General features: G+C 35.7%; 1 protein-coding gene across 10 annotated transcripts; it reads left to right on the top strand.

Annotated features, from left to right (window-relative positions):
• Nucleotides 1–1,044: 1,044 nt before the first annotated feature.
• LOC105041754 (RNA-binding KH domain-containing protein RCF3) lies at nt 1,045–25,076 on the top strand. Of its 10 annotated transcripts, none has more exons than XR_012139779.1 (9): nt 1,045–1,198; nt 2,676–3,281; nt 4,030–4,452; nt 4,696–4,953; nt 5,067–5,333; nt 5,429–5,487; nt 7,232–7,267; nt 23,711–23,992; nt 24,095–24,195. XR_012139779.1 is itself a non-coding variant. In XM_073254033.1 (9 exons), the coding sequence occupies exons 2-9, from the start codon at nt 2,703–2,705 to the stop codon at nt 24,389–24,391; spliced, it is 1,818 nt and encodes a 605-aa protein (XP_073110134.1). In that variant the 5' UTR covers nt 1,045–1,198; nt 2,676–2,702; the 3' UTR covers nt 24,392–25,076. The 10 variants fall into 10 exon arrangements, 7 of the variants coding, with proteins under 7 accessions (XP_073110134.1, XP_073110133.1, XP_073110135.1 ...); XR_012139778.1 differs by lacking the exons at nt 23,711–23,992; nt 24,095–24,195 and adding exons at nt 7,961–9,452; nt 9,547–9,735; XR_012139777.1 differs by lacking the exons at nt 23,711–23,992; nt 24,095–24,195 and adding exons at nt 7,961–9,452; nt 9,541–9,735.
• The last annotated feature ends 1,579 nt before the right edge of the window (nt 25,077–26,655 follow it).

Below are 26,655 nucleotides of genomic sequence, written 5' to 3'. Positions count from 1 at the left end.
AGCTTGCCTTTTCTTTTTCCTTTTCACATATTCCCTTGCAGCTAATATATCCTTAGATTACGTGATTCTAAGTCTTTCCTCTAATAAGAATTTGTCTGGGACTTTGAAGAGTGGTTTATAGGATTTGATGTATAAGATTCATGAGTAGACATGGCAAAAATAAATTCTAACTCTAATTGAATTCATATCAACGATGTTTGGATTGAAATATTTACTAAGTAGTATGCATGTATTGTACATGGAAGTACTATATTGATTATTCTCATATTTAATATATTTTTGCTAATTTGATTTTAATCAAGATCAAATTCACTAGGATTTTTATAAAATCCACTAAATCTGGATGGTTTTGATCTTACACTTGAAACTAGTTTTGAGCCCGAACGTTGTGTGCGGTTCTAACTCACATCATTGATTATTTTTAAAATTAATTATTGTTTAGACTAATAAATTAATAAGGCAAAATAATATCCATCTAAATTTTTGATATCAATCCATATTTTTGGTTATATACATAAGTAGATTTTAATTACAAAAATATAATAATATCATTCTTTAATTATATCATTTAATTTGCATATATGGGCTTCAATTCAATCATTTAATATTGTAATATTTTTTTTATTTAATTTAATAATATTTTATATATATTTTTTGATCTACATGATATTTATAAATGATAAGTTGGTGCTTATGTGGACAGCTTAACCTGCTAATATTTTTTTTTTTCAGTTTCTGCTTTTATATATATATATATATATATATTAGATTAGATTAGATTAGATTAGATTGAAGGCTTTTAATATTTAAAATTATATTGAAGCCTAATGGTGTTTTAGGGTTAAAAAAATGGAGAAACATTCGTAGACAGTAGTTAGAGTTGTTGGGGCGGGACTTACAATTCTAACCAGTAATTTAACATGAAATTTTTACTTCAAATTTGGAGACCAATGAGCCTACGGGTGGGGCTCTGCAACTGATTTATCCAGTAAGGGTAATTTAGTCAATTTCTTTCATAGGTCAACGACACAACCGGAGCCCAAGTAGCCAAAAATCGGATGGGCGTTGGGTGTATAGATATTTTTTCCCCAGTTGCCGGTCGGGTTTGTTTTCCCGCTCCGGAGAGAAAGAAAGCGCTCTGTGCCATCTAGGGTTCGCCGAGGAAGAAGGGGCCATAAGAAGGAAACGAAATTTCAAGGTATCGAATTGCTTCCTCTCGAATCTCCTCTTCCATCACTGGTAGACGTTCTCCCCGTCTCCCATTTGATAAAACGTGGTGCTTGGTATAAGTTTCCGCTAGGTATTCAGATTCTTCGCTATTTACACGAGTATTTCTTCTTGCTATGCATGTTTCTTTGGTTCTTTTCTAATGCGTCCGGTACTTGTGGATGGGTTTGTGCGTTTTTGGCGTGATTTTTGCGTTTCTTGTTTCAGATCTAGGGTTTCTTCGCGTAAAGGTATTGATTTTGGGGTAGTGGATTATAGATCTCAGTATAGGTGGTTAAAAGTATGATTTTTAAGGGTTTTGATTGGTGAAGAACGGAAAATACTGTATTGATCTTGACTTCTTCTTAGGGTAAAAACGGCCTCTGCTACCGTGATTAAATCCCTTTGCAATAACATTATCAGAGATGGCTTTTATTTCGAAAAGTTTGTTGATTGAGTGAGTTAGTTCAGCCTATGCCGATGTTTTCTGTTGAATTTTTCCTTTTGTATTAATTAGATACGGAGAGTATTATTAATTTGCTAACACGTTTTATTGGTTATGATTGGATTGGGATTGAATTATGAATTTAGTGTTTAACAAACAAAGATTTAGCACTTCTTAAAAGATGTTGGCATGCAGTATATGAGCATATTTTTTGACCATCTGAATCTGTACTGCCGCTAAATTCCTTTATGGTATCTTTTGCACAAGTCTAAGCTTCATCCAGATTATTAGTCTAACATCGGAAAGAGCAGCAATGCTGCAGATTAGTGGCTGTAGTAGTATTTGGAAGTCTGTAATCACATTTACAGATGGAGTACCATGATCATCCTTTCTTAAATGACTTATTCAATGAAAGAATGTGACATACTTCAAGCAGACAAAAATATCATGCGAAAATTTCCTTCTTTTCATGGCCGTCATGAATTATTGAAATTGTTTCATTATTCTGAAATTTTTAGTGTGGTGATCTTTTTCATAAATTTAAGCAAAATGTCTTCTTCACAGTTTCATCAATTTGTAACTAATAAGCTTATCTAAGTAATCTTCTTCCCAAAGTTTCTTAAAATTTGTCATATATGCCTTGCCTCTAGAAGCTTTCTAGTATCTTCCTTGCATATTTTCGACTCAACAGTCCATATCATAATTTGTTTCATCTGGCCGATTATTTCTTCCTCCCACTGTTTTTCCCTTTTCATAAGATGAGGGGAGGGAGAGGGTTTGATTGTAGGGGATAACCATTAGATCTTGATGGATCACTAAGAAATAGCCTGTTTATCATTTGTGTGTGTGTGTGTGTGTGTGTGTTTGCTACGTAATTCAATTGTTTTGGCCCTCCAAATGTTTTACACTATTTCTGCAACTTTAGTTGCCTGGAGTGATGTTAAATGTTAAATGAACTTTTTTATGGAGTAATTTTTTTTTGTGATTAAATAATTTGCTCTGACATGGTTATATTTGTTTTTAGAAGTGAAAAACCAAGTCATTTAGCAGAATGGCTGGACAGAGAAACAACTATGGTAAACGATCCCACTCTCAGCTGGATTTGGCTGACAATGAAGGAAGCAAACGAAGAAATCCTGGTGAAAAAGATCCCTATATACCTGGACCAGAAGATACTGTCTACCGTTACTTGTGTCCAGGAAAGAAGATAGGAAGCATCATTGGGAGGGGTGGGGAGATCGTGAAGCAGTTGAGGTCTGACACTAAGGCCAAGATCAGGATTGGTGAGAGTATTCCTGGCTGTGAGGAGCGAGTCATAACCATTTTTAGCACAAGCATGGAAACAAATGCCTTTGAAGATACTAGTGATAATGTTTGCCCAGCACAAGATGCCCTCTTCAGGGTGCATGAAAGGCTTGTCACAGACGAGGCACTAGGTGATGAAGATACAGATGCAGGCAACCCTCAAGTTACCATCCGGCTGCTCGTGCCATCTGATCAGATTGGATGTATTATTGGTAAAGGGGGACAGATCATACAAGGCATCCGGAGTGATACGGGGGCGCAAATTCGCATTTTGAAAAATGAGCACCTCCCAGCCTGTGCTATTAGCAGCGATGAACTTCTCCAGGTATGATGGAATGATTATGTATGATAGATTTCTTCATATAAATGCAAATTTAGTTGAAATTTGTTGATTTCTGTCTGACAGTCCATACATTGCCTGAGTGTTGCATTAACTGCGAACAGTTCACATGGCCTGTCTTGTGGGGCTTGCGCAATTCAGGGGAACATGTTAGGTGCACTCCTATGCAGGTGTATTCATTTACAGATGGATGCTGATCTTGCATTCCTGTTATTTGCAAATTTGCCCTTCTATAGTAGCAAGGTGCATTAATTCCCATGATTTAAAAAAAAAAAAAAAATTCATCAGCAAGGAGTTCCTAGCTTGCTGAATCTTTCTTGATGGCTTCTGGGTTTACTGGGGAGAATGAAAGATCCAATTTCCTTCTCTTATTTTCAATCTTTTCTTTTTTCTTTATTTGGTTTGTGATCATGATGATTACCAGAGAGAACGGAAGATTCAAAACACTTATGATATTTGCCTTCTGTCTCCTTTCCGCTTCTCCCGTTTCATCAGATACAAGTGCTTTTAGCCCCATGCATATGTTTTTCTGAGACATTTAATGATATAAGATATTTAGTATTGTAACTTACGTAAGCAGTTTCCTGTACTGCTGATGTTTTTGGAAGCTAACATGCTTTTTCCTTTAGAATAATATTGAACAAGATAGATTCTTCCCTCAGTTGCATTTTATATGGATTAATGCAAGTCTACTTCTTTCTTAATTTTTTCCCCATTCTTGTATGCGTACCAGATTACTGGCGATGCCTCAGTTGTAAAGAAGGCTCTTGTTCAAGTTTCCTCTCGTCTCCATGATAACCCATCTCGCTCACAACACCTGCTTGCTTCCAACATGTCCCAGACGTTTCCGTCTGGGGGTCAATTTGGGGTTTCAAGTGCTGGTGCTCCAGTCATGGGTCTGGGTCCACTGATGGGTCCTTATGGTGGTTATAAAGGTGAGACTGTAGGAGATTGGCCTGCCTTTTACCCTCCAAGAGATGAAAATTCAGCAAAGGAGTTCAGCCTACGCCTCATTTGTCCTTCTGCCAACATAGGAGGAGTAATCGGCAAGGGTGGTGTTATTATTAAACAGATCAGGCAGGAATCTGGAGCATTTATCAAAGTAAATAGTTCTGCCGAAGAAGATGACTGCATAATTACAATTTCAGCTAAAGAGGTGGGCATGATTTTTTATCTTAGTTGGATGTTGAGTTTTCACCCCCTTTTCTTTTCCTTTCCTTTCCTTTCCTTTTCTTTTCTTTTCTTTTTGATGCATATGTAGTGCTATGCACATGTTGCGTGCACTACAGTTAGTGACTGCATGGACATGCATGCTTCGGTTTGTAGGCGGGGGGCATGCAGGCATGCATGTGCACTTCTTTGGAAGCTCCACTCATTTAAATATTGTTTATTGTTTCAGTTCTTTGAGGATCCAATCTCTCCAACAATTGATGCAGCAATACGCTTGCAGCCCAGATGCAGTGAGAAAACTGAGAGAGAATCTGGGGAACATTCATACACCACTCGTTTACTTGTTCCAACTTCCCGCATTGGTTGTCTAATTGGCAAGGGTGGGACTATCATCTCTGAGATGAGAAGAAGCACACGGGCAAATATTCGGATACTTTCAAAGGAAAACCTTCCCAAAGTTGCTTCTGAAGATGATGAGATGGTTCAGGTAATAGTCATTATCTGTTAGTTGTGTTATATAAGGTATGTATTTGCTATGTTGGTGTGCTGCTAAAGGTTTACTAGTAACATTACGCATTTGTTTGTGTTGATTTTCTCCAGATTAGTGGAGATCTTGATGTTGCCAGAAATGCTCTTGTGCAAGTAACGACACGGCTGAAAGCTAATTTTTTTGAAAGAGAGAGCGCATTATCTTCATTCCCACCCTCTGTACCGTACCATCCATCGCCAAATGATTCTTCTGAAGGGTCAAAATATGGGGCCAGGGATAGCAAAGCACATGGTCATGGGTATTCTTACTCTGGTGGATATGGCATTTCAGGTGATTTGCCGCCTTCTGAAAGCTATGGAAGCTATGGTGGTTCCCAGGTAATATTTTCCTTACATCAAATTCTAAAATAAATGCATGTACAGATTGACCAATTGTCATGTAATTACATTAATTTATGTTCTACACTTTGTAGGGTGTTGGCAGCAGTTACGGAACATATGGGGGGTACCTAGCTCGTTCTGGCAGTGCTGGGTAAGGACCTCTTATCCTCTTGACAGCAGTTTAATATTTTTCTTCAAGGACTTTACAATGTTGCAGAAAGACAAAAAGAAACATAACCAATGGCATTGCATTATGCCAAACAACAGTTTCCCAGAATATTGTGATTTCTTGATCTGTGGGCCCCATGCCTCCAATGGACAGCGAGGTGTGGATGTTTGAGGAGCACCAGCCAATGCGTATTTTCATGCTTGGATTTGTTGCCACACTCTTGTAATGTGGCTCCAATGTCCAAGCAAATTCAATGGTTGAGATATCTAGTGTTGAGGATTTCTCCTATACAGAGATTTTTCAATCTATCATGCTGATGCAATGGACTATCTTTATACACACACAGACATACATACATACATGATATGTTGATGAATTTAACAATCACTGTTTCTTATGTGTTGGTCTGTTTCATTTTTCTTCAATCAAAAAAAGTTTGCCTGCCTATGATATCCCTAATTTACAGTTTCTTTCACCAGGTTATCTGGTCCGAACCCTATTTCCCATGTGAAACATCATGGCTATTAGTGTCCCCCATGATTAGGGCCGACAGGTAGACTACTTCCTTTACCTCCTTTATCTTGTGGAATACATGGAAATGACTTTAGATATGCTTATAAGTCACTTGTTCTTTTCCTATCGCTTTGCTGTAAATACCCGATCAGCCCACCTATATTAGATTTCTCATGCACCTGTTTTATTAACCTTTATTCCCTTGCCCTCCTATTAAAACAGCTGAGGCCTATGAAGTCTGGAGCCAGTCTATGTGAAGCCTCAAGTCTAAACCAGAAGACCAGCTGAACAGAGTCCGAGATACTTATGGCCCACCTTGGAAGCTTTACTTAGGACCAATACAGGATGCTATTTACCATCTAATTTCCTTAATGCCTTTAGCACTGCACCAAATTATGTCTGCATTACCATGGGCCTATGTTTGAAGCCCAACCTTATATTTGGAAGCAATTGTATAAAATCTAGAATTTTAAGACTGGATATGCTTGAGCCTTCAATGTCTTTCCCCGCAAATGGTCAGTGCTTGGTAGTTTGCCTTGAGAAGTGGAACTCATCCTTAAAAGCTTTAGGCAAACGTTAGTCACCCTTTTTTCTGAAGAGTTACATTTTGAACATTTTATTTGATTGTTGGTGTTAAGATGATGTTTTATGCCTTGTCTGTGTGTCAGTTGTGACTGCAGGCTTTTGTTATTTGCCAGCCCAAATTATTTCCTTTTTTTTTTTTTGATTTGAGTCTTTGCCCTGTCAAACACTCTTGTATGCTGGGTCTGCATGCATCCACATGTACAAGCCTGTTAGCAACTTTCTCTCCTTCCCCTCTTTGTGCACTCGTCTGTCGAATTGGAACTGCTTATGAAACCATTCAAGGCTTCAAAATTTCTCCTAGCAAGGGACGGAACTGACTTATGGGCATTTTAAATTTTAGTGCTGAAAATCAGTGTAGAAGTAACTTTGTTGGCTCGTTTTGTGTGTGTTCAGGTTGAGTATGAACTCTTTCGGTGGAATATGGTTCATGCAATTAGTGTATGCAAAACAAGTCATATTGAAGGTAGGGGATAATAATCATTTCAGTTCATGGGAAATCTGCAGCTCATTTGTCAGTTGCACCAGTTTACTGGATTTATTGAGATGTGATATTGTTAAGTTTGCTAAGCTTTGTAGTGATACATCTTATAAAATTTCAATTCTGGAGTTGAATTTGCCATGCTTTCAGTTTTGCAGGTGCTGGGAAGAATGTGTTAGAGAGCTGGTAAGCATTCCACTCAATAGTCCATAAACACTTAAATATGACATGCCGCCATTACACAGTCCTGGGGTCGTCTAAAGTCTAAAATCATGACTCTGTTTGCCAGCTGGTAGGAGCCTAATATGTTTCTCTTTGATGCGTGGCAATGCCACTATAGTGCATGTGCTATCAGCTGACTGAAAGAGGGTATGGTGGTGGACATATTTTGGCAGATCAGAATTTTCAAGTCCTATCATCATAACATGTGGTCCCAATTTAAGTTTTTATATTTGCCACTTGCAATTCAGTGCATAAATGGATCTGCCTTGGAACCCAGGATGGTGAAATTAGGTATACTTTTTTTTGACATTGTTCATTATATTCATATGGACTCAATATGTTAAAACCGGACAAATTGTTATAGCTAAAGAAAATCAATAGAAATTTAATTTAATTTTATTTAATTCAAATGTCAGTAACTGAGCACCAATAATATACCACTGAATAATGTTAGACTTTCATATAATAAGCTTTTACAATCAAAATTTCCTGCTTTTTCAATTGCAAGTAGTGACTCTTTTACTGTCTAGTTAACTAAGTCAATAGTGTAGACTTAGTTATTGCAATTAAGGACTGGTTCAAGGCTCCTTTAAATTCTCTTTTTAATTCTGAAAGTTTGTTGAAATAAGATGCTAATAAATCAAATGTATTTTACAGTTTTTTTAAGCTGAGTACCAGCATGTTCCAAAGGTGGGGTGGTCACATTATCAGACCACCATGGCTTTGTCTGTGTATATTTGTCCATTCACATCGTAGCTGTTCTTCTCTCTTTATTGTCTTCCGGTATTTGCTCTTGCTCAGTTTTTTCCATCGCAAGACCCACATAATAGTCTTCTCTTATTTGAAATTTGCACCTAGTGCATGCTGCATAAACATGGAATGTGGTGCCTACCAAAGAAATTTTAGAATTACTTAGATTGGTATAGCATCCTAATTCGCTAATGCTCTAAATCTTCAAGTCAATAGTAACAGGTACCGAACAGATTATAATATGAAAAAGTTCGAGCAATGGATCCTAAAACCAGTGCCTGTTCATATACTTGAAGTTAGATATAGAAACTAAAACATTATGTGTCATTTGAGTCCTTGAGCAGGTGTACCTAGTCTGCTTGAATGCTTGCAGTACATCCCTTTTCTTTATAGATGATTGATGCTAGCTTCATGCTTGGAGCACTTGAGTCCTTGATCATTCTGATCTGATGCTTATTTCAATTGCATTAACTTATGGTGGAAGGGTGGCATCCTTTTGTTTTGTGTTACTTATTTGCTAATTCCTTTTGAGTTCATTGCATTTTGTCACTGTATTTCAGTCTTAAGAAATGTTTGAAGTGCATTTACATGAACTATTGCATGCCATGACCTGCATGAGTTTTAGTGTTGCTCATGTTTTTCCTGTATGTGGTGTCAACTCATGGAATTTCTTTGCCTTTTCTTTCATTGAGGATCAACTGCTCTTTTGTTGAAGATCAGTTTTAATGCATAGTAGCATGCTATGATAGCTGATTTTTTTTTTTCCCATCTGCACACCCAATTTAATTTTCCTTTAGCCATCGACTCCCATTGTTTGTCTTTATCCAAGTCTACATGGTAGTCTGTGGAGGTTTGCTGCCTACACTTCAGTCATGACTCTGAAGCCTTTTCATTTGAGAGCAAATCCTGGTTTTCTGCACATAGGCTTGAGTGTGCGCTTCTAAACGGTATAGGTTTTTGGATAAATGTGTGGCATGCCAGTATCTACCCAAAACGGACTACAGGTCAAATCATCAGTTAAATTATCAGGTTCTATGATTGCTTGGCCATTTCTTTAGCTTGAGTCTTTCTGCTGTTTGCTGCCAGAACTGATTGTTTCACCTGGAAATTTCTGCTTTGTGATTTTGAGCCACTACATGATGACATCTAATGTCAATGCTCGAAAACTAGTTTAACCTTGGTGGTTCTATCCTTTTAACCGGTTTGTATCTGAATGGTAAGATTCAAGGTATACATGAATTCAGGTTTTAAGTTATTGTACTCGGTTATTTATGCTGAAAAGCTGTATAAAAATTCTCTTATTCAAACCAAAATGTCTCACTTGTTGCTTGGATACCTTCTGTAAGAATTTCGTAGCTTTGCAGGTGCATGTTTTTCGGATTGTTAACACATTGATTAGGTACCTTAATCTCTGGAACAATCAGTGCTAAATTTCATTTGTTTTACTGTGTCCATATACATGACTTGGATAATGTTATATTTGTTAGATACAGTCAACATGGTCGTATTCTTGTCACCAGACTGGATTATAAGTTTCTGGTCACTTGACGATCATCTGATGTGGACCACGTTGATCTTTTCTATGGATCTCTAGCTCTTTTGTTATGTTGTTAGAAGTGTAGGTGTATTTTTCCTTGTAATTTGGATCAGGAATTGATTTCTGCGATAGAATGGTTGCTTAATGATGCTTGTCTGTGAGTGCTAGTGCGGGTTTCGAAACAATTTAGATGGATATTTAGTATTATAAATATCTGTCACAAATTCAAGAATCTGGATAATTATAATTATATTTATCAAAAAAAAAATTAAGGTTAATATTTTTATATTTATGTGTAAAAATATTGTAAAGAAGGTAGATTTTTTATATGTATATCTTTTCAAATATTCAAATTTATATTAATATATTTTAAAAATTAATATCTATATATATATCTTCATAAATTATATATATATATATTTATATCATTTAATATTGTTAAAAATTAATATTTTAAAATTAAAATAATTAAAATATTTTTATGGATGGATGGATAAAAAAAATTTATAAGGATATATATATATATATAATAATTTTATAAAGATATTTATGTAAATTAAAATTTTTGAAAGGATATATATGTAAAAAAATTTAATAATAAACATAGTAAAAGCGATGGTACTGGCAAGATGAATTGTTGTTTGTTGTAGGAAGTTTAATCATTCAATTCATGAGTAATTTAGGTTGAGGTCATGAAATGTTAGTAATTTGGGAACAATTGAGTAATGGATCGATTTGTTTTCTAGGAATTATTTGGAGGATCATTAGGGAAAGAAATTGAGAGTATCATGTGGTCGGAGGTATTTAAGATCCAGGCTAAAATGCTATGCAAAATTAATTATTAAATGTGTTTTATTTGAAAAGGTTTTGAGTATTGCTTTTGGTCACCTTGGGGAAAAAAAAAAAAAAGCGCAAATCAGGTAGCTGTTGCGAGCCTTTAAAGTTTATGAGATATTTGGGACAGTAAAATGTTTGATGCTTGTTATTTTAAAAATTATTATCGGGGTGAAGAGAGCGAGTTTGGATTCTCTTGCGGGCGGAAAAGCTGGCATGGTATCCATCTCTGTTTTCAATATGACTGATAGCGGATTTTGCAGGTTGATAGGAAGACAAAGGAAGAAATAAATAAAAATATATGTTCTGTAAAATTAATTAAAATTTCATTGTTCAGAAAGATGAAAATGTCTAAGTATCAAACATAGCTTTCAATAACAACCAACATTTTAATTTTTTGATTAATATATTAATTATTAATTATTATTTGGGTAATCGATGAAATTCTGGAATTTTTTTTTATCGGTGTAGTTGGAAAGAGATTGTTTGGCGACTTCCAACCATGCCACAATATTTGGGGTTTATAATATTAATTTATTTTTTTCACATAATATTAAGTTATTTTTTTAATTTTTATGCCTCTTGTCGATTGCGGTACAATTAGCTCCTCCAAAGTCTGCTGGTAACAATGGTTGCATCTTTACGTTGCAAAATACGAAGTTATGGATGATGCGAGTTCGAAGATTATAAAATTATTAGATTTGAACTCATTGTGTATTATATTTTAAATTTGCATGTATATATAAAAAAATTAGCCTGATTTTGATCTGCTGCTGCTTCTGAATGTGTATGTGGATTCGGGACAGGTTCGGCCATATGGATATCTAAATTCAAAATTTATTTCTTAGATCTGAGCATTAATGTGAAATCAATTAAAGTTGTATCCATACCAAATATTGAATTTTTTGAGATTTTTTAATGCACCCAAATGCTATCTCATCAACTTAAAAACATGAAAAGTAAATAATATGAATAAATATAAAAAAAAAGTAAATCTAAAGGAGATGTTGGTCCTATATAAGGGTGTGATCGGGTTGGGTCAAGTTGAGTAGCTAGAAATTTGAGCTTGAAACTCAATTTGTTAAAAAAAAAAAGAATTCGAGATTAACTTGATTTGCATATCGATTAAAACATACTCAAGTTCAAATTCAGCATTGAATTTCATTCTTAATTATAATTAAAAATATAGTTAAATCAAAATATAACATAATATTATAATTTAAAATAAAAAATATAATAATATATATTATAAATAAGATATAATATTATTAAAAATATATATATTTAATTTGATTTGTTAATTTACAAGTCAAATATTTTGTAATTTAAATTTGATTTAAAAAATTATTTGAGTTACTCAAGTTTGATAATAAATGAGTCAAATTGAGCTTGAGCAATTCATAAGTTATCAAGTTTATTTGCATCTCTAATTCTATTAGTACTAATATCTGACTAATAACATGAAAAATAATGAAAATTCTACATTGGTCAAGTTTAGTACAATATATTAAATCATAATAAATATATTATAAAATGAGTATCATAATCAATTTTGTAAAAAGAGTACCATCTATTTTATTTTTTTCCTTTTGAGATTTGAAACTAGTTGATAAACATGCACGCATATTATGCATTTATATACGCAAGTATACATGTATGTGTTTATATTGTGTAATATTATTAGGTTATGTATACATCTATGTAAATCCAAACCTATCCAAATTTGGCTCAATAAAATTTTAGATCTAATTTTGTTGCTATGGAGGCCTTTTGGTTGTGTTGGCCTTTGTTGGATGAAACAATAAAATCTATAGTTTTGTGTGTTTTGATTGATGAGTGTTTGGTACCAATATAAACTGATCTCTCTAACACTTAGGGTTGCAACAAGTTGACCCATGACACAATCCAATCCTGACCTCATTAAACTTGACCTATTCATATATTCAAACTCAAGAGTTGGGTCAAATCTAAAAATTAACCCCCCAAGTATTGGGTTAAGTCTTGATCCTGTATTACTTAATCCGATCAGGTCCATCTTGTATGTTATCCAAATTTAATTAGATCAATAAAAAAATGAATCCAAACCAATCCAAATCTAACCCATAAACTTTTTATAGATGACATAAACCCGAATTATATTAAAGATTATAGTTTGTAACATGATCAATTACTTTAATAAAATTAGAAGTTTTTGAATATAAATTTAAATATGAGTTAGTTCTTTTTAGTTTGCATTAAATTCTCAGGGATTTTATATTCAACTATTAAATATCATACTTTAGTTATAAAAGAATAATTAAGATGCTCGACTCAACTTGTAACCTGACTTGGCACATCCGGATACGAACTTGGACATTTCGGATTGGATCCTCGTCGTCATACGGGAGTTGGTCTGATCTGACCCAATTAGCCAATGAGTTGGGTCCAGGTTCCAAAATCTTGATCGGAAAATGAAATCGGGGTGGTCGGGTTCAGGCGTGCTTGGTCCGGTCCATTCCGTTTTTAGCTCTGCAATTTCTCTCCTCCGCTTCTACTTCGACAACCCCTTCATCCCTATCGCCCACTCCCTGGAGCTTCTTCAGTTTCATGGTTTCTGGCACCACGACAACGCCTAGATGGAGAAGAACTTCGTGCCTCATCTGTCATTTGCTTGCTTCAAAACTTATCTTCGTTTTTCGATCTTGTTGTCCCATCCAAGGTTCGAATCCATCCTTTATTTACCCCCTGTTTCCCCTCAAAGGCCGCAACTTTGGCTCAGAAAACTATTCTATTCCATTCTCTTTATTTTCTGGGAGGGCGAAGCTCTTCTTTAGCGCGTCAATTTCGTGTTCTGCTGAGAAATTTGGGTCGAGTCCAGCTTCCGCAAAAGAGATTAGGGGTGATGGCTATGTAAATTTTGCTTCAAAATTGTCTTTTGGTATCGGGAAATCGATTATTTCTAGGTGTTCATTTATTTGGGAGGCAAAAGTTGACGTCTTGATGGAGAAATCTTCTTTGCAAGGTCTTCTCAAGCTATATGGGGACCTGTCCCCAGAAACCACCCGCCGTTTCTGGCGGGTTTTGGCATTGAAACTTGAACATTTCCTTGAAATATTAGTTGGTTTTGGCCCCGATGTTAATTTTAAAAAGATTGGATTTCTTTGGAAGTTGTTCAGATGGGTTGAGAAGCAGAGCAGAGAGTTCAAACATCTCTCGAGATCTTATGAAATCATGATCTCCATGCTTACTCAAGCTCGGATGCTTGGTGATGCTGAATCCTTGCTTCTATCACCAGATGCAAGAGGAGCCTTTTTCGATGCTAATGGAGTATCCAGTGAGATCATTCAAGGGTATGCTGAGGCTTACAAATTAGAACATTCAATGGCTGTGTGTGTTGGAATTTTTGTATTGGGACATACATGTATATTTTAATTTTTTTTTTAAACATCACAGTGGAATAGAAGATTAAAATATTTTTTAATCTATATTATGTATGAATAAAACATAAATCACTAGGATCTACTTCATATACTGAAATTGAACATATGTTAAAATTAAATATGTGATTAAATCACATATCTGTTTTACAATTTCTTTCTTTAAATCTAAATCTGAAAGAGAACAGACTCTCTTTTAGCTGCACAAGTGTTCGGCTTTTAAGGGGATCCACTCAGAATCAGCCTGGAACAGCCCTCCTTGATATTGATTTTTCTTCTATAAGAAAAATCAGCCTGTAAATCTGAACGAAGCCTGGATCACGATCAACTCTTTAATCCTTTCCTTAATCTTCTTCTTCTCTTCTTCTCTTACTTTCCTTCCCTAAATTATGCAGCAACCAGGGACTAGAAACCAACAAAGAATATGGGACGCCCAAACACCTTTGGGCGTTTAGGATGGAGGACGCCCAAGCTTGAGCATTGGATCTCCAAAGGAGAAGAGAAAGAGGGGGCGTGGGCTCTTCAAGGGAGATATGGGGCTGCTGGTTGAATTGTCTAGAGGCCTTAAGGAAGCTCCCTTTAAATAGGCATAAGGTTTGAATCCTATTCAAAATCAAACAACCACTTAATACAAGTCTTACTTGTATTAAGAATCTTTATTTTTTTAGTTATTTGACTCTCTTTAGGAGATCCTTTAGGCGCCAACTATTTGAGCTTTTGCATCCACAAAAACACACCCAACATGGCACCCATGGGACGTCCCATAATGATTCCACACGTCCTCTAATGGGTGGACATACCCAACTTGATCAAATCAAGTGGCGTCCAATCAAAACTATCAAAAAATTTAATTAAGGACTTGAATCCTTAATTCATTTGATCCAAAACCTTAGGCACCCAACAACTAGAGCCCAATGAATCTAATTTATTTAGGTTATTAGTAGATAATTAAATTTAAATTAATCTTATCAAATAAAAAATTCAAACGTAAAGAATAAATTAGATCCAACCATGTGCTAGCAAGGTTATCCTGAATCTGATAGAATTTTTCTAAATCCAATTAAGACTTCATAAGCCTAATTATTTATTCCATGTCTAATCTCTTTGTTGTGTGACCTTATAGGTTCAATTCTATCTGGTAGTGAGATATACAATGATCTCTATTATAGTATAATTGAAACTCTTTTCAATGGATCGGAACAATTCCACTCTTAATTTATTAAGGATTGTCGATCCTGAGTAACCCTAGTGAGCTCTCACAATCCATCAGTGATACTTAGAAGTATGTAGTGGCAATCCAGTAGAATCGAAAAGAACCTCAAGGTGTAGTTCGCGTATGATTCAGTCTCTCTATCATGAGTCCCGACTAGATGATAGATCATGGATAAATCATCAAACCTTATCATTAGTCATATGATAGATTTGATCAGCTCAAGTCCAATTGTAATCCTTATGAAAATTCTTTTTTATCAATCACACTGCTGTGGCCACACTCTCAGACTTAGCCTCTCAAATCTCATAGGACTACTCCTGTCTATCAAAATCGATAGATTTCATTTTGATACACACCCTACTCCTATAGTAGACCAACAGTCGCCAACATTCACTATAAGGGTTTATTGAGATCATGTTTATCTGTTAGTCAAACTCCAACAGCCTCACTGCGAGCAGTTATACCATCGCAGGTCAAAGGATCATTCATACAACTATAGCATCGAGACAATCACTAACGATTGAGTAGAAATCCAAATGATCTGTCGTATGGTCATGCTCAGTATTAGTTGTTCTCTAACAACTATCCACACTCATCGCTCAGTGTCTCTACACTGTAGATCAGAGACTCATTTACCTCAAAGGAAGCGATCTGTATGTCGATCTATCCAGATCGATCACCATCCTCATGATGATACTATGACTGGGAGTATTTAGGAATTAAATATATGTCTCTAATTCTCAATACTTTAAGAATATATATCGAAATATTAATTTAATGGATGATTCAAAGACACATCACACTTGAATGAAAAATAAACTTATTTTTTTATTGATCAAATCAATATATTAAGTACAAAATTGTATCCTAGTTATATCTCAATGTGTCAGCCATATTAGCTTCTAGGACATACATCTAACAATCTCTCATTTGGACTAAAGCCAATTGGTCACTAATCTAAGTCCCATCTTCTCAAGGTAGACTTTTATTTTTGGCTAGTTCAATTGTTTTGTCAGTAGGTCTGCCACGTTGTCCGTAAAGTTTACTTTTCGCACATCGATATGTTTCTTTTCGAGGTAGTCGCGTATGATATGATACCATCGTTTGATGTACTTTGATTTCTGATGAGACCTTGGCTCCTTAGCAAGTGCTATAGCTTTATTGTTGTTGTAGTAAAGTAGTATGGCATCTGATATCATAACCCCAAGTTTCGCAACAAATTTCTTAAACCAGAAATCTTCCTTTGCAGCATCTGAAGTAGTGACATATTCAGTCTCTGTGGTCGAATCCGCTAAGATGGATTGTTTGGAACTCTTCCAGCTGATTGCGCCACCATTGCATACGAACATATATCCTGACATAGACTTTATGTCATCAGGATCAAACATGAAGTCTGAATCAGTATATCCCTCGACTTGCAACTCAGAACCTCTTCCAAAGATCAAGAATAAATTCTTAGTTCTTTTTCAATACTTAAGAATGTTCTTCACAGCTATTCAGTGCTCCTCGTTTGGATTCGATTGATACCTGCTCGTGACACTCACAGCAAGGGTAATATCAGATCAAGTACACAGCATGGCATATATAAAGCTCTCTATGACTGAGGCATAAGAAATCCTACTCATGCACTTAACTTTCTCAGATGTGGTCGGACACATCGTCTTGAAAAGATGAATACTATACCTAAGAGGTAAAAGTCCTCTTTTAGAGTTTTCTATACTAAATCTCTTCAGTATCTTCTTTATGTATAATTTTTGTGACAGACCTAGCATTCTTTTAAATCTATCTCTATAGATCTTTATTCCAAGAATATAGGATGCTTCCCCTAGATCTTTCATGGAGAATTCCTTGGACAACCATCTTTTGACCATTGTCAACATAGGAATATCATTCTCAATGAAGAGAATATCATTTACGTATAATATGAAGAATGTTATTATACTCTTACTAACCTTTTTGTATACACAAGGTTCCTCTTCATTCTTGATAAAATCAAACAATTTGATCGCATCATCAAAACGATGATTCCAACTCCTAAAAACTTACTTTAATCCGTATATGGACTTTTGCAGCTTGCAGGCTCTGTGATCACCATCATCAGATGTGAAATCCAAATATTGCTTCATATAGATATCTTCCTCAAGATATCCATTTAGGAAAGCAGTTTTCACATCCATCTATCAGATTTCATAATCATAATAAGCTGCAATTGCAAGCGGAGTGCGGATGGATTTCAGCATGGCTATGGACGAAAAAGTTTCTTGATAGTCAATACCCTCGCGCTGGCTATAACATTTTGCCACAAGTTTAGCTTTATAGGTCTCTATCTTACCATCAACACCTATTTTTCTTTTGTACATCTATTTACACCCAATGGGTACTATACCCTCAGGTGGATCCACTAAGGTCCATACTTGGTTTGAATACATCGAGTCAATTTCTGATTTCATTACATCTAATCATTTTTCGAAATCGATGTCAGACATCGTCTCGTCAAAGGTATTAGGATCATCACCATGACCCTTATCTCCCATAAGGAATATTTTCTTTACTTCCTCCGTAAACATATCGATATACCTTTCAAGAGATTGGGAGATTCTATTAGGTCTATAAGGTGGTAGAGGAACGTCAACTACTGGCTCATGAATAATGGATTCTGGAGGATCTATAGCTCTTTGCTTTTCAGAGACTTTCTCTTCGAGCTCAACTAACCTCCCATTGCCATCATCTTGGATAAACTGTTTTTCTAGGAATATGACGTTCCGACTCACAATCACATTGTGATCTTATGAAAAGTAGAAGTAGTATCCCATTGATTCTTTTGGATATCTTATAAAACAAGCTAGTACATATCTATCCTTCAATTTATCAGCCATTTGTCTCTTGACATAGATCGGATATTTTCAAGTCTTAAGATAACCTAGACTTGATTTTTTACCGTTCCATATCTCATAAGGTATGGTAAGAACGGATTTTGATGGAACCCTATTCAACAGATAAATAGCAAGTAATAAGGCATGTCTCCAAAGATATAAAGATAGATCAATGAAGGTCATCATGGACCTGACCATATCTGGTCCTATTCCTCCTTTCAAATACTCCGTTGAGCTGAGGTGTTTCAAAAGGAGTCCATTAAGAGACTATGCCGTTATCCTCAAGATATCTTAAAAATTTTTGACTAAGGTATTCACCTCCTCGATCAGATCGAAAAATCTTAATGGGCTTGTCTGTTTGTTTTTCTACTTCATTTATGAATTCTTTGAACTTTTCAAAGACTTCAGACTTATGTTTCATCAGATACACATACTCATACCTAGGCAAATCATCGATAAAGATAATGAAGTAGCTATAACCATCTCTGATTTGCACATCAAATGGCCCACACACATCGGTGTGTATTAGGGCAAGTAACTCAGTGGCCCTTTTTCTATGTCCTACAAAGGGTAATTTGGCTATTTTTTCTGGAAAACAAGATTCACCAGTTGGATACGACTCTGAATGAAGAGAGCCAAGGATCCCATCTTTTTTCAGTTTGTTTATCCTATCCTCTCCAATATGGCCTAGTCTATGATGCCACAAGTACTTTAGGTTAATTTCATCTCTGGGTTTCTTTTAACCTACGGTACTCATTATTTACTCGTTCAAATTTACATTCGCATCAACATGCAAGTGATACAGACTGTCAATTAAAAGACCACGTGCAGTCAATTTATTTTGTAAATAAATGAAATAAAAATTTTTATTGAAATTAAATTCAAAACCATCCTGTGCTAGCATAGACACGGAAATCAAATTTCAACTAACTACAGGAACAAAATGATAATCTTTTAAATCTAATCTAAAATCCAACGGTAATCGAAGAGGATAAGTGCCAATGGCTTCTACAGCAATTTTTGCTTCATTACCTACCTGAAGGATTATATCATCTTCTCTCAACCTCCTACTTTCTATTAGATCCTGCATTGAGGTAGTACATATATAAGTACTCGAATCAGAGTCTAATACCCAACTAGAAGTAGAAGAAATTGTAAGGTTAGATTCAATTACGAGCATACCTTCTGAAGATTTATCACCCTTCTTGATCTTTAGGCTTTTCAGGTAGAGTGGACAGTTCCTCCTCCAGTGGTCTTCAGCATCACAGTGGAAATACTTTTCCTTTACTTTAGCCTTCTTTGAAACGTTCTTCTTTGGCTTGCTCTCTTTCTTCTGCTTCCTAGCGAATTTTATCTTCTTCTTCCAACTAGACTTTCTCTTAGAAGAAGTCCGCTCCACAGTGAGAACAGTGCCTTTTGAACTCTTCAAGGTTCCTTCCGTAGTGATCAACATATTGACCAGTTCGGGTATAGTGCAATTGAGTTTTATCATACAAAAATTTACAGTAAATTGACTATATGAACTCGTAAGGAATTGAAGGATCAAATCCATCTGCAATTTCTTTTGCATATCAAGTCTGAGCTTCCCAAGCTCCTCAATGTCCTTGATCACTGTCATATAGTGCTCATGGATTGACTGTCCTTCATGTATCTTCAAATTGAAGAGTCTCTTGAATACTTCGATGTACGCTGTACGACTCTGCTCACCATACAACTCTTGTAGATGAGTGATCATAGCCCTAACAGTGGAGATATGCTCATGCTGACTTTGCAACTCATTTGATATAGATGTCAGCACATAGCACTTGATCCGACTGTCTTCATCTGTTCATTTTTCATAAGTAGTTCTTTGCTCAGTAGTAGGATGGTTTGGTAACACTAGGGGTTCCTGATCGAGTACATGGCCTAGTTTTTCAGAAGTCAGGGCAATCCTGAAGATTTTTAGCCAATTTTTATAGTTTGCTCAGGTCAAATGATTGGATTCAAAGATGCGGGCTAGAGGGTTTGAGGCTGACATTGTTTAACTGTGAGAATAGATATTCAAGTTAGATTTTTATATTTTTTTTAAAATTATATTTGCTTCTAGGAATTTTAAGATGCAAACAATAACTCCCATTAATTTTTTTCAGATCTCTCCATTCTCTGGGTGGGAAACGAAAATCCTAACGCGACAAATAGATTTCTAATGGGTGTTGCAGTCCCAATGATGCCATGTACTTTACCTAACAGTTATTAATAATATGCATACCAATGCGTGGACAGCTCTTTGCCCAGATGCTTCTTTAAGCATATTGCAGCAACTTGGTCTCTAAATTATGTGGGCTCACCTAACAGTTATTGACCACACTCCTTAGTTAAGCCCGACCCACCGTTCACAAGCAGGTGCAAGGCCGTCATTAAGTCCCTCACCTAACGGTTATTGTGCCCAACTCCATCCTCATCCTGGAGTAACTATTTGCTAATAGAGTGGCTGTGTGTTCCCAATGCAACTGAATCACTGTAACCAATCGAGAACAATCAACACCAGTAGCACGTCCGTACATCTACAATGGTGGACGACTTATAGACTTAATATTTATGGAGAGGTTTAGGTTTAGATCTCATATAATTAGTCCTCATATGGCTGATCTAATTGGCATGGGCTAAACCAAAATGCGAAGCAACCTTATTCAAGACTCAATCTTCTAAATTGATCAGGTAAGTAAAAATCGATGGGAGTCTCCCCGTTGCTTTTCTTAGACACCAATAAATTGATCAATAACCATCTCTCAATTATTTGCCTTAGACATCAATAAGTCAATTGGTCCAAATAAGTTAGCTCAAGCGAATCAGGCTCAAGCCATTAAGCTGAATTAAGTCCTTAGATTAATTGATTCTACATATGGGATTCAATCAATTTGATCAACAACAATTATATGATCATATAACTTAATTGATCTAATCCTAATCAATACTTGATTCGGTTTGATCAATTACTTAATCAAATTAAACCTATAACGTTCAAATCAAAAATTCTAGATGCAATCTAATTACATGACTTAATTTTTGATTTTTTCATAACCAAAATCCTCATGCATAATCACAAATTTCATATTTCAAAATCAAATTTCAGATCTAAATTCTTTACATGAAAAATAAGTTTTAAATCATGAAACTAATTTTTAGATTTAATATACAAACATATATCTCATATGTGTATGTAAGATTCAGATCTAAACAAAAATTTAGATCTTAACATGATATCATATATCTCATATACAAATCATGAATCATTTCGAAAATAATTTTCTAACCTAAATATGCAATCATATATCTTATATATGAATCATGAATTAGGTCAAATAAAATTTCAGATTTATACATGCATCTACATATCACATAATTATGAACTGAAAATTATTCTAGAACAAAATTCAGATCTATGCATTCTTTTATATATCAACTATATGTTTTAAAATTAAATCTAAAATAAATTTTAGATTCAAAATACTCATCTATACATCTCATGTATCAAGAAAAAATCAGATTTTGAAACTCTTTTCAAAATATTTGTGTCAATTTTATGCATATGAAACCCGTGGCTCTGATACCACTATAGAAATTTTTACGTCGAGACATGTATGTATGTTTCAAAAAAAATTTTTCTAAACATCACAGCAGAATAGAAGATTAAAATATCTTTTAATCTTTATCATGCATAAAACATAAATCACTAGGATCTATTTCAAATGCTGAAATAGAACATATGCTGAAATTAAACGTATGATCGAATCACATACCTGTTTCGTAATTTTTTTCTTCAAATCTAAATCTGAAAGAGAAAATGCTCTCTCTTAGTCACACAAGTGTTCGGTCTCTACGGATATCCATTCAGGATCAATCTAGAATAGTCCTCTTTGATATTGATTTTTCTTCTCTAAAAAAAATCAGTCTGTGAATCTGAACGAAGTCTGGATCGCGATCAACTCTTTAATCATTTACTTGATCTTCTTCTTCTCTTCTTCTCTTGCTTTCCTTCCCTAGATTATACGGTAACCAGGGATTAGAAACCAGCAAGGAATATGAGACGCCCAAACACCTTTGGGTGTTGAGGATGGAGGACGTCCAAGCTTGGGCGTTGGATCTCCAAGGGAGAAGAAAGGGAGAAGAGAAAGAGGGGGCATGGGCTCTTTAAGGGAGGCGTGGGGCTGCTGGTTGAATTATCTAGAGGCCTTAGGGAAGGTCTCTTTAAATACGCATAAGATTTGAATCCTATTCAAAACCAAACAACCACTTAATACAAGTCCTACTTGCATTAGGAATCTTTATTTTTTTAGTTATTTGACTCTCTTTTAAGAGATCCCTTAGGCACCAACTATTAGAGTCTTTGCACCCATAAAAACACACCCAACATGGCACCCATAGGACACCCCATAATGGTTCTACACGTCCTCTAATGGGTGGACACATCCAACTTGATCAAATCAAGTGGTGTCCAATCACAACTATCAAAGAAATTAATTAAGGACTTGAACCTTTAATTCATTTGATTCAAAACCTTAGGCACCCAACAATTGGAGTCCAATAAATCTAATTTATTTAGATTATTAGCAGATAATTAAATTTGAATTAATCTTATCAAATAAGAAATTCAAACGTAAAGAGAAAATTGGATCCAACCATGTGCCAGTAAGGTTATTCTGAACCCAATAGGATTTTTCTAAACCCAATTGAGACTTCATAAGTCCAATTACTTATTTTAGGTCTAATCCTTTTGTTGTGTGACCCCATAGGTTCAATTCTATCTAGTAGTGAGATATACAATGATCTTTATCATAGTATCATTGAAATTCTTTTCAATGGATCGGAACAATCCACTCTAACTCATCAAGGATTGTCGATCCTGAGCAATCCTAGTGAGCTCTCACAATCCACCAATGATACCTAGTAGCATGTGGTAGCAACCTAGTAGAACCGAAAAGAATCTCAAGGTGTAGTTCGCATGTGATTCAGTCTCTCTATCGTGAGTCCTGACTAGATAGCCGATCATGGATAAATCGTCAAACCTCATCATCAGTCATATGATAGATTCGATCAATTTAAGTCCAATTGTGATCTTTATGGAAACTTTTTTTCATCAATCATATTGCTGTGGCCACAGACTCTCGGACTTAGCCTATCAAATCCCATAGGACTACTTCTTTCTATCAAGATCGATAGATTTCATCCTGATGCGCACTCTACTCCTACAGTGGATCAACTGTCGTCAACATCCACTACAAGGGCTCATTGAGACCATGTTTATGTGTCAGTCAAAATTTAGCAACCTCACTGCGAGTAGTCATACGATCGTAGGTCAAAGGACCATTCACATAATTACAGCATCGAGACAATCACTGACGATCGAATAGAAATCCAAGTGATCTTTTATATGGTGACGCTCAGTACTAGTTGTTCTCTAACAACTATCCACACTTGTCGCTCAGTGTCTCTACACTGTAGATCGGAGATTCATCTACTCCGAAGGAAGCGATCTATATATCGGTCTATCCGGATCGATCACTGTTCTCATGATGATACTATGACCGAGAGTATTTAGGAATTAAATATATGTCTCTAATTTTCAACACTTTGAGAATATGTATCGAAATGTTAATTCCATAGACAATTTAAGGACATATCACACTTGAATGAAAAATAAATTTGTCTTTTTATTGATCAAATCAATATATTAAGTACAAAATTGTATCCTACTTATATCTCAATGTGTCAGCCATATTGACTTTTAAGACATACATCTAACAGTATGATCGAGCAAGAGACTTGGGCTTAGTTCCTTCTGCATCATGCTATCTCTCTTCTTAACCTTTTGATCAGAATGGAGAAGTCTGAGTCAGTTGTGAGAGTTTATAAGGATATGATAGAGGTTGGATTTGGGCCATATTCTGGTAATAAGGTTTTAGATGTTGTTATTGGTGAACTCACTGAGAATGGGCAGATTCTTGAAGCTACAGCTGTACTTAAGCAAATAAAAGTTTCTGGTATTGAAGCCAGCCCTAGCTCTCTCTGCAATTGCGAAGGGATCATGTAAGAAAAAAGATTTCAGCGATATGATTAAATTTTTTTGGAAGAGTGGAAGCACATCCCTGAAACTTGTATTTGCAATAAAATAGTTTCTTCTGTGTGCAGCAATCTGGGGACTGAAGAGGCATGGTTATTTGTCCAAAGGTTGGAGGCTTTAGGCTTCAAGGCAGATGCTGTGACCTTTGGAATATTTATTTGTGAGAGCAGCAGAGAGAAAAAGTTGAGAAATGCATTTTTTTATTTATCAGAATGTTTCTCTAAGAATCTAAAACCCAATGCAATTTGCACCTCTATGTAGGTTTGAAAATGAAATTCTCCAAATCCTCTTCAGTGGGTCATGTGTTTGGAGATTGCAGAAGATATTGCACAGAGTTTTGCATACATCCACCAAGCTTTCACTAGTCCACAGTGATGTCTAGTCTTCAATATCCTTGCAGCTTGAGGCTTGCCTCGCTGACAAGCAGCCCCTCATTTTTTATAGAAGCGGATGGTGAGGATGAGTCATGACAGAGCAAATCCAAAGTCTGCTTTGTGGCCCACATCTGCTTTTCGCTTGCTGCTGCTGTAGTTTCTCACCGGGAAGCTTCAGTTGGAGTACTTGATCCTTACCATGACCGATCCACCAGATTTGGTCCAGTCAGGGAAGGTGATGATGCTGATGATAAATGTGCCGAATAATGATCATGGAAATTAGAGCAGTCTGCATTTGGTCTTCATCAGATAGTCAGTCTTTCACGTAGCAGATTCTGAAGATGATAACGTAAGCGGGATACTGGGATAGCAACATCAATTCAAGCGGCATTTCATACGTCTAGCACATTATGTCCATATCTAATGGACCACCGAAGATGGTTCTTCAGATTGGCAAATTGGCAGAGGAGTTGGTGTTATTGTACATGATACCAATTTTTGTTGTAAGATTTGATTAAAAAGAAAAAAAAAAAGATAGTATAAATAAACATGGTTTTGGGGCTTGAAAATTTGTTAAGAAAGATAAAAGTGAAACATACTTTCAAACAGGTTTTGAAATGGCAGAAATTATGATGTAAGAAATTCTGGAATGCAGAAGGTTTTACAGTGTTATATATATATATATATATGTGTGTGTGTGTGTGTGTGTACACACACTCTCTCTCTTTTGTGCGCTATGAAACTAGGGTTAGGCTTATTCGTTCTCTCTGTCCAAAGTTGAAGGTAAAAGCCAGTCATTCTAGCTTCTGCCTAGACTACCATATACCACTGTTTCCAGACAATCTGCAGGCCATTTTTCATCCCCTAGATTTGAAATGACTGCACAGTCATAAAATCTTGTATAAGCTCTTAATTCTTTAACTGCTATCAGTCTTCTGATTGTAATATTGAACACTTTTTTACCGACCGACATGATCCTGTGACCAGTTATTTAGATAGTATAGATCCATCTCAATTAGCTGCCTGCGATTCTATATGCTCACTTAGGTACCAACCTAGGTGAACGCTTTACAGTGATAAATCATAACTCATGACAATATAATTGCATCTTGTCAGCTTCAGTTAATCAGTTCTTGTTTTCGCAAACTAAATTGAAGGTTAATTCCACCTAAAGCTAAAGACCCTTTAAAGTACGATGATCCATTGTGCGGTCACAAGCACTTAAGAGTATATATGAATTGGTTGCTTGCATATTTGTATTCATATCGATATCACCATTCTTTTGTTCGCTTCTCCAGGCCTCAATCACTTCCTCTTAAACATTACTCTTTCAACTTCAGGCCTTCCAGTTATTAAATTTTCATTAATTTTCCACTCCTTTGTGAAGTTTTTTGGTTGCTAAGAACTAGATTGGGAGAACCGCCTGCCCCAGTTGTTGAACCAAGTCCTACCAGCATAATGTCTCTACCCGTTGCACTGTTCCTTGTAATGGTACTACATTTCAAAGCATGGCCAAAACTTGCTCCTGCGACATCAAGAAATCAACAATCATTGTTATTTGCAAGATTTACTATATCATACAGCGCATACCATACCATAACGGCATATAGTCTTATACTATACATATTTGGTTTCACTGTCTCCTATCATACTGCATACCATACCATAACGGTATATAGTCTTATACTATATATACTTGGTTTCACTGTCTCCTATCATACTGCATACCAACACTCTAATAGAAGGTGGCGAATCTTTGGTTATTTGTGCGTTTGAAAAGTTCAATATGCAAAACAGTAATTTTTTTAAACCGATTCCTATCACTTGTACGGGAACCTAGATTTCTCAAGATCCAAGCTCATACGTTAAACCGATTCCTAATTCTTTGAATCATTGCAAGGGAAGGGCATATATAATTACATGGCATTGTGGGGCTGTTGGATTCAAGAAAACAAGAATACGAGTATGGTGGGGGAAAGCGGGTGAACGTGATCTGAGATACAATAGATTCAGGGTTCACCATCTCCATCTGGGATTTCAGAGACCCAATTTTGTTCAAGTCCTGTCCAATTTACACTGATGACTGCCTTAGCCAACCAATTCACAGCTTGCTTAGCTTCATGTAGATAATAAAGGCAAGAATTATAGATCCTGCATGAAAAATGCAATCAAAGCTATTCTCTTTCCATGGTAAGGATCTTTAAGTCGTGATATGTTCAGTGAAGCCCAACATGCCTGTAGAATGTTTAGAGTTT

This window comes from Elaeis guineensis, chromosome 3, assembly GCF_000442705.2.
Source record: "Elaeis guineensis isolate ETL-2024a chromosome 3, EG11, whole genome shotgun sequence".
NCBI lineage: Eukaryota > Viridiplantae > Streptophyta > Magnoliopsida > Arecales > Arecaceae > Elaeis > Elaeis guineensis.
This window is presented reverse-complemented; position numbering and strand designations above follow the sequence as displayed.

Coding starts and splice junctions, on each gene's coding strand:
- LOC105041754 (XM_073254030.1), top strand. CDS start 2,703: ATGGCTGGACAGAGAAACAACTATGGTAAACGATCCCACTCTCAGCTG. Junction 3,282..4,029: donor GCAGCGATGAACTTCTCCAG/GTATGATGGAAT, acceptor TATGCGTACCAG/ATTACTGGCGATGCCTCAGT. Junction 5,334..5,428: donor GAAGCTATGGTGGTTCCCAG/GTAATATTTTCC, acceptor TACACTTTGTAG/GGTGTTGGCAGCAGTTACGG.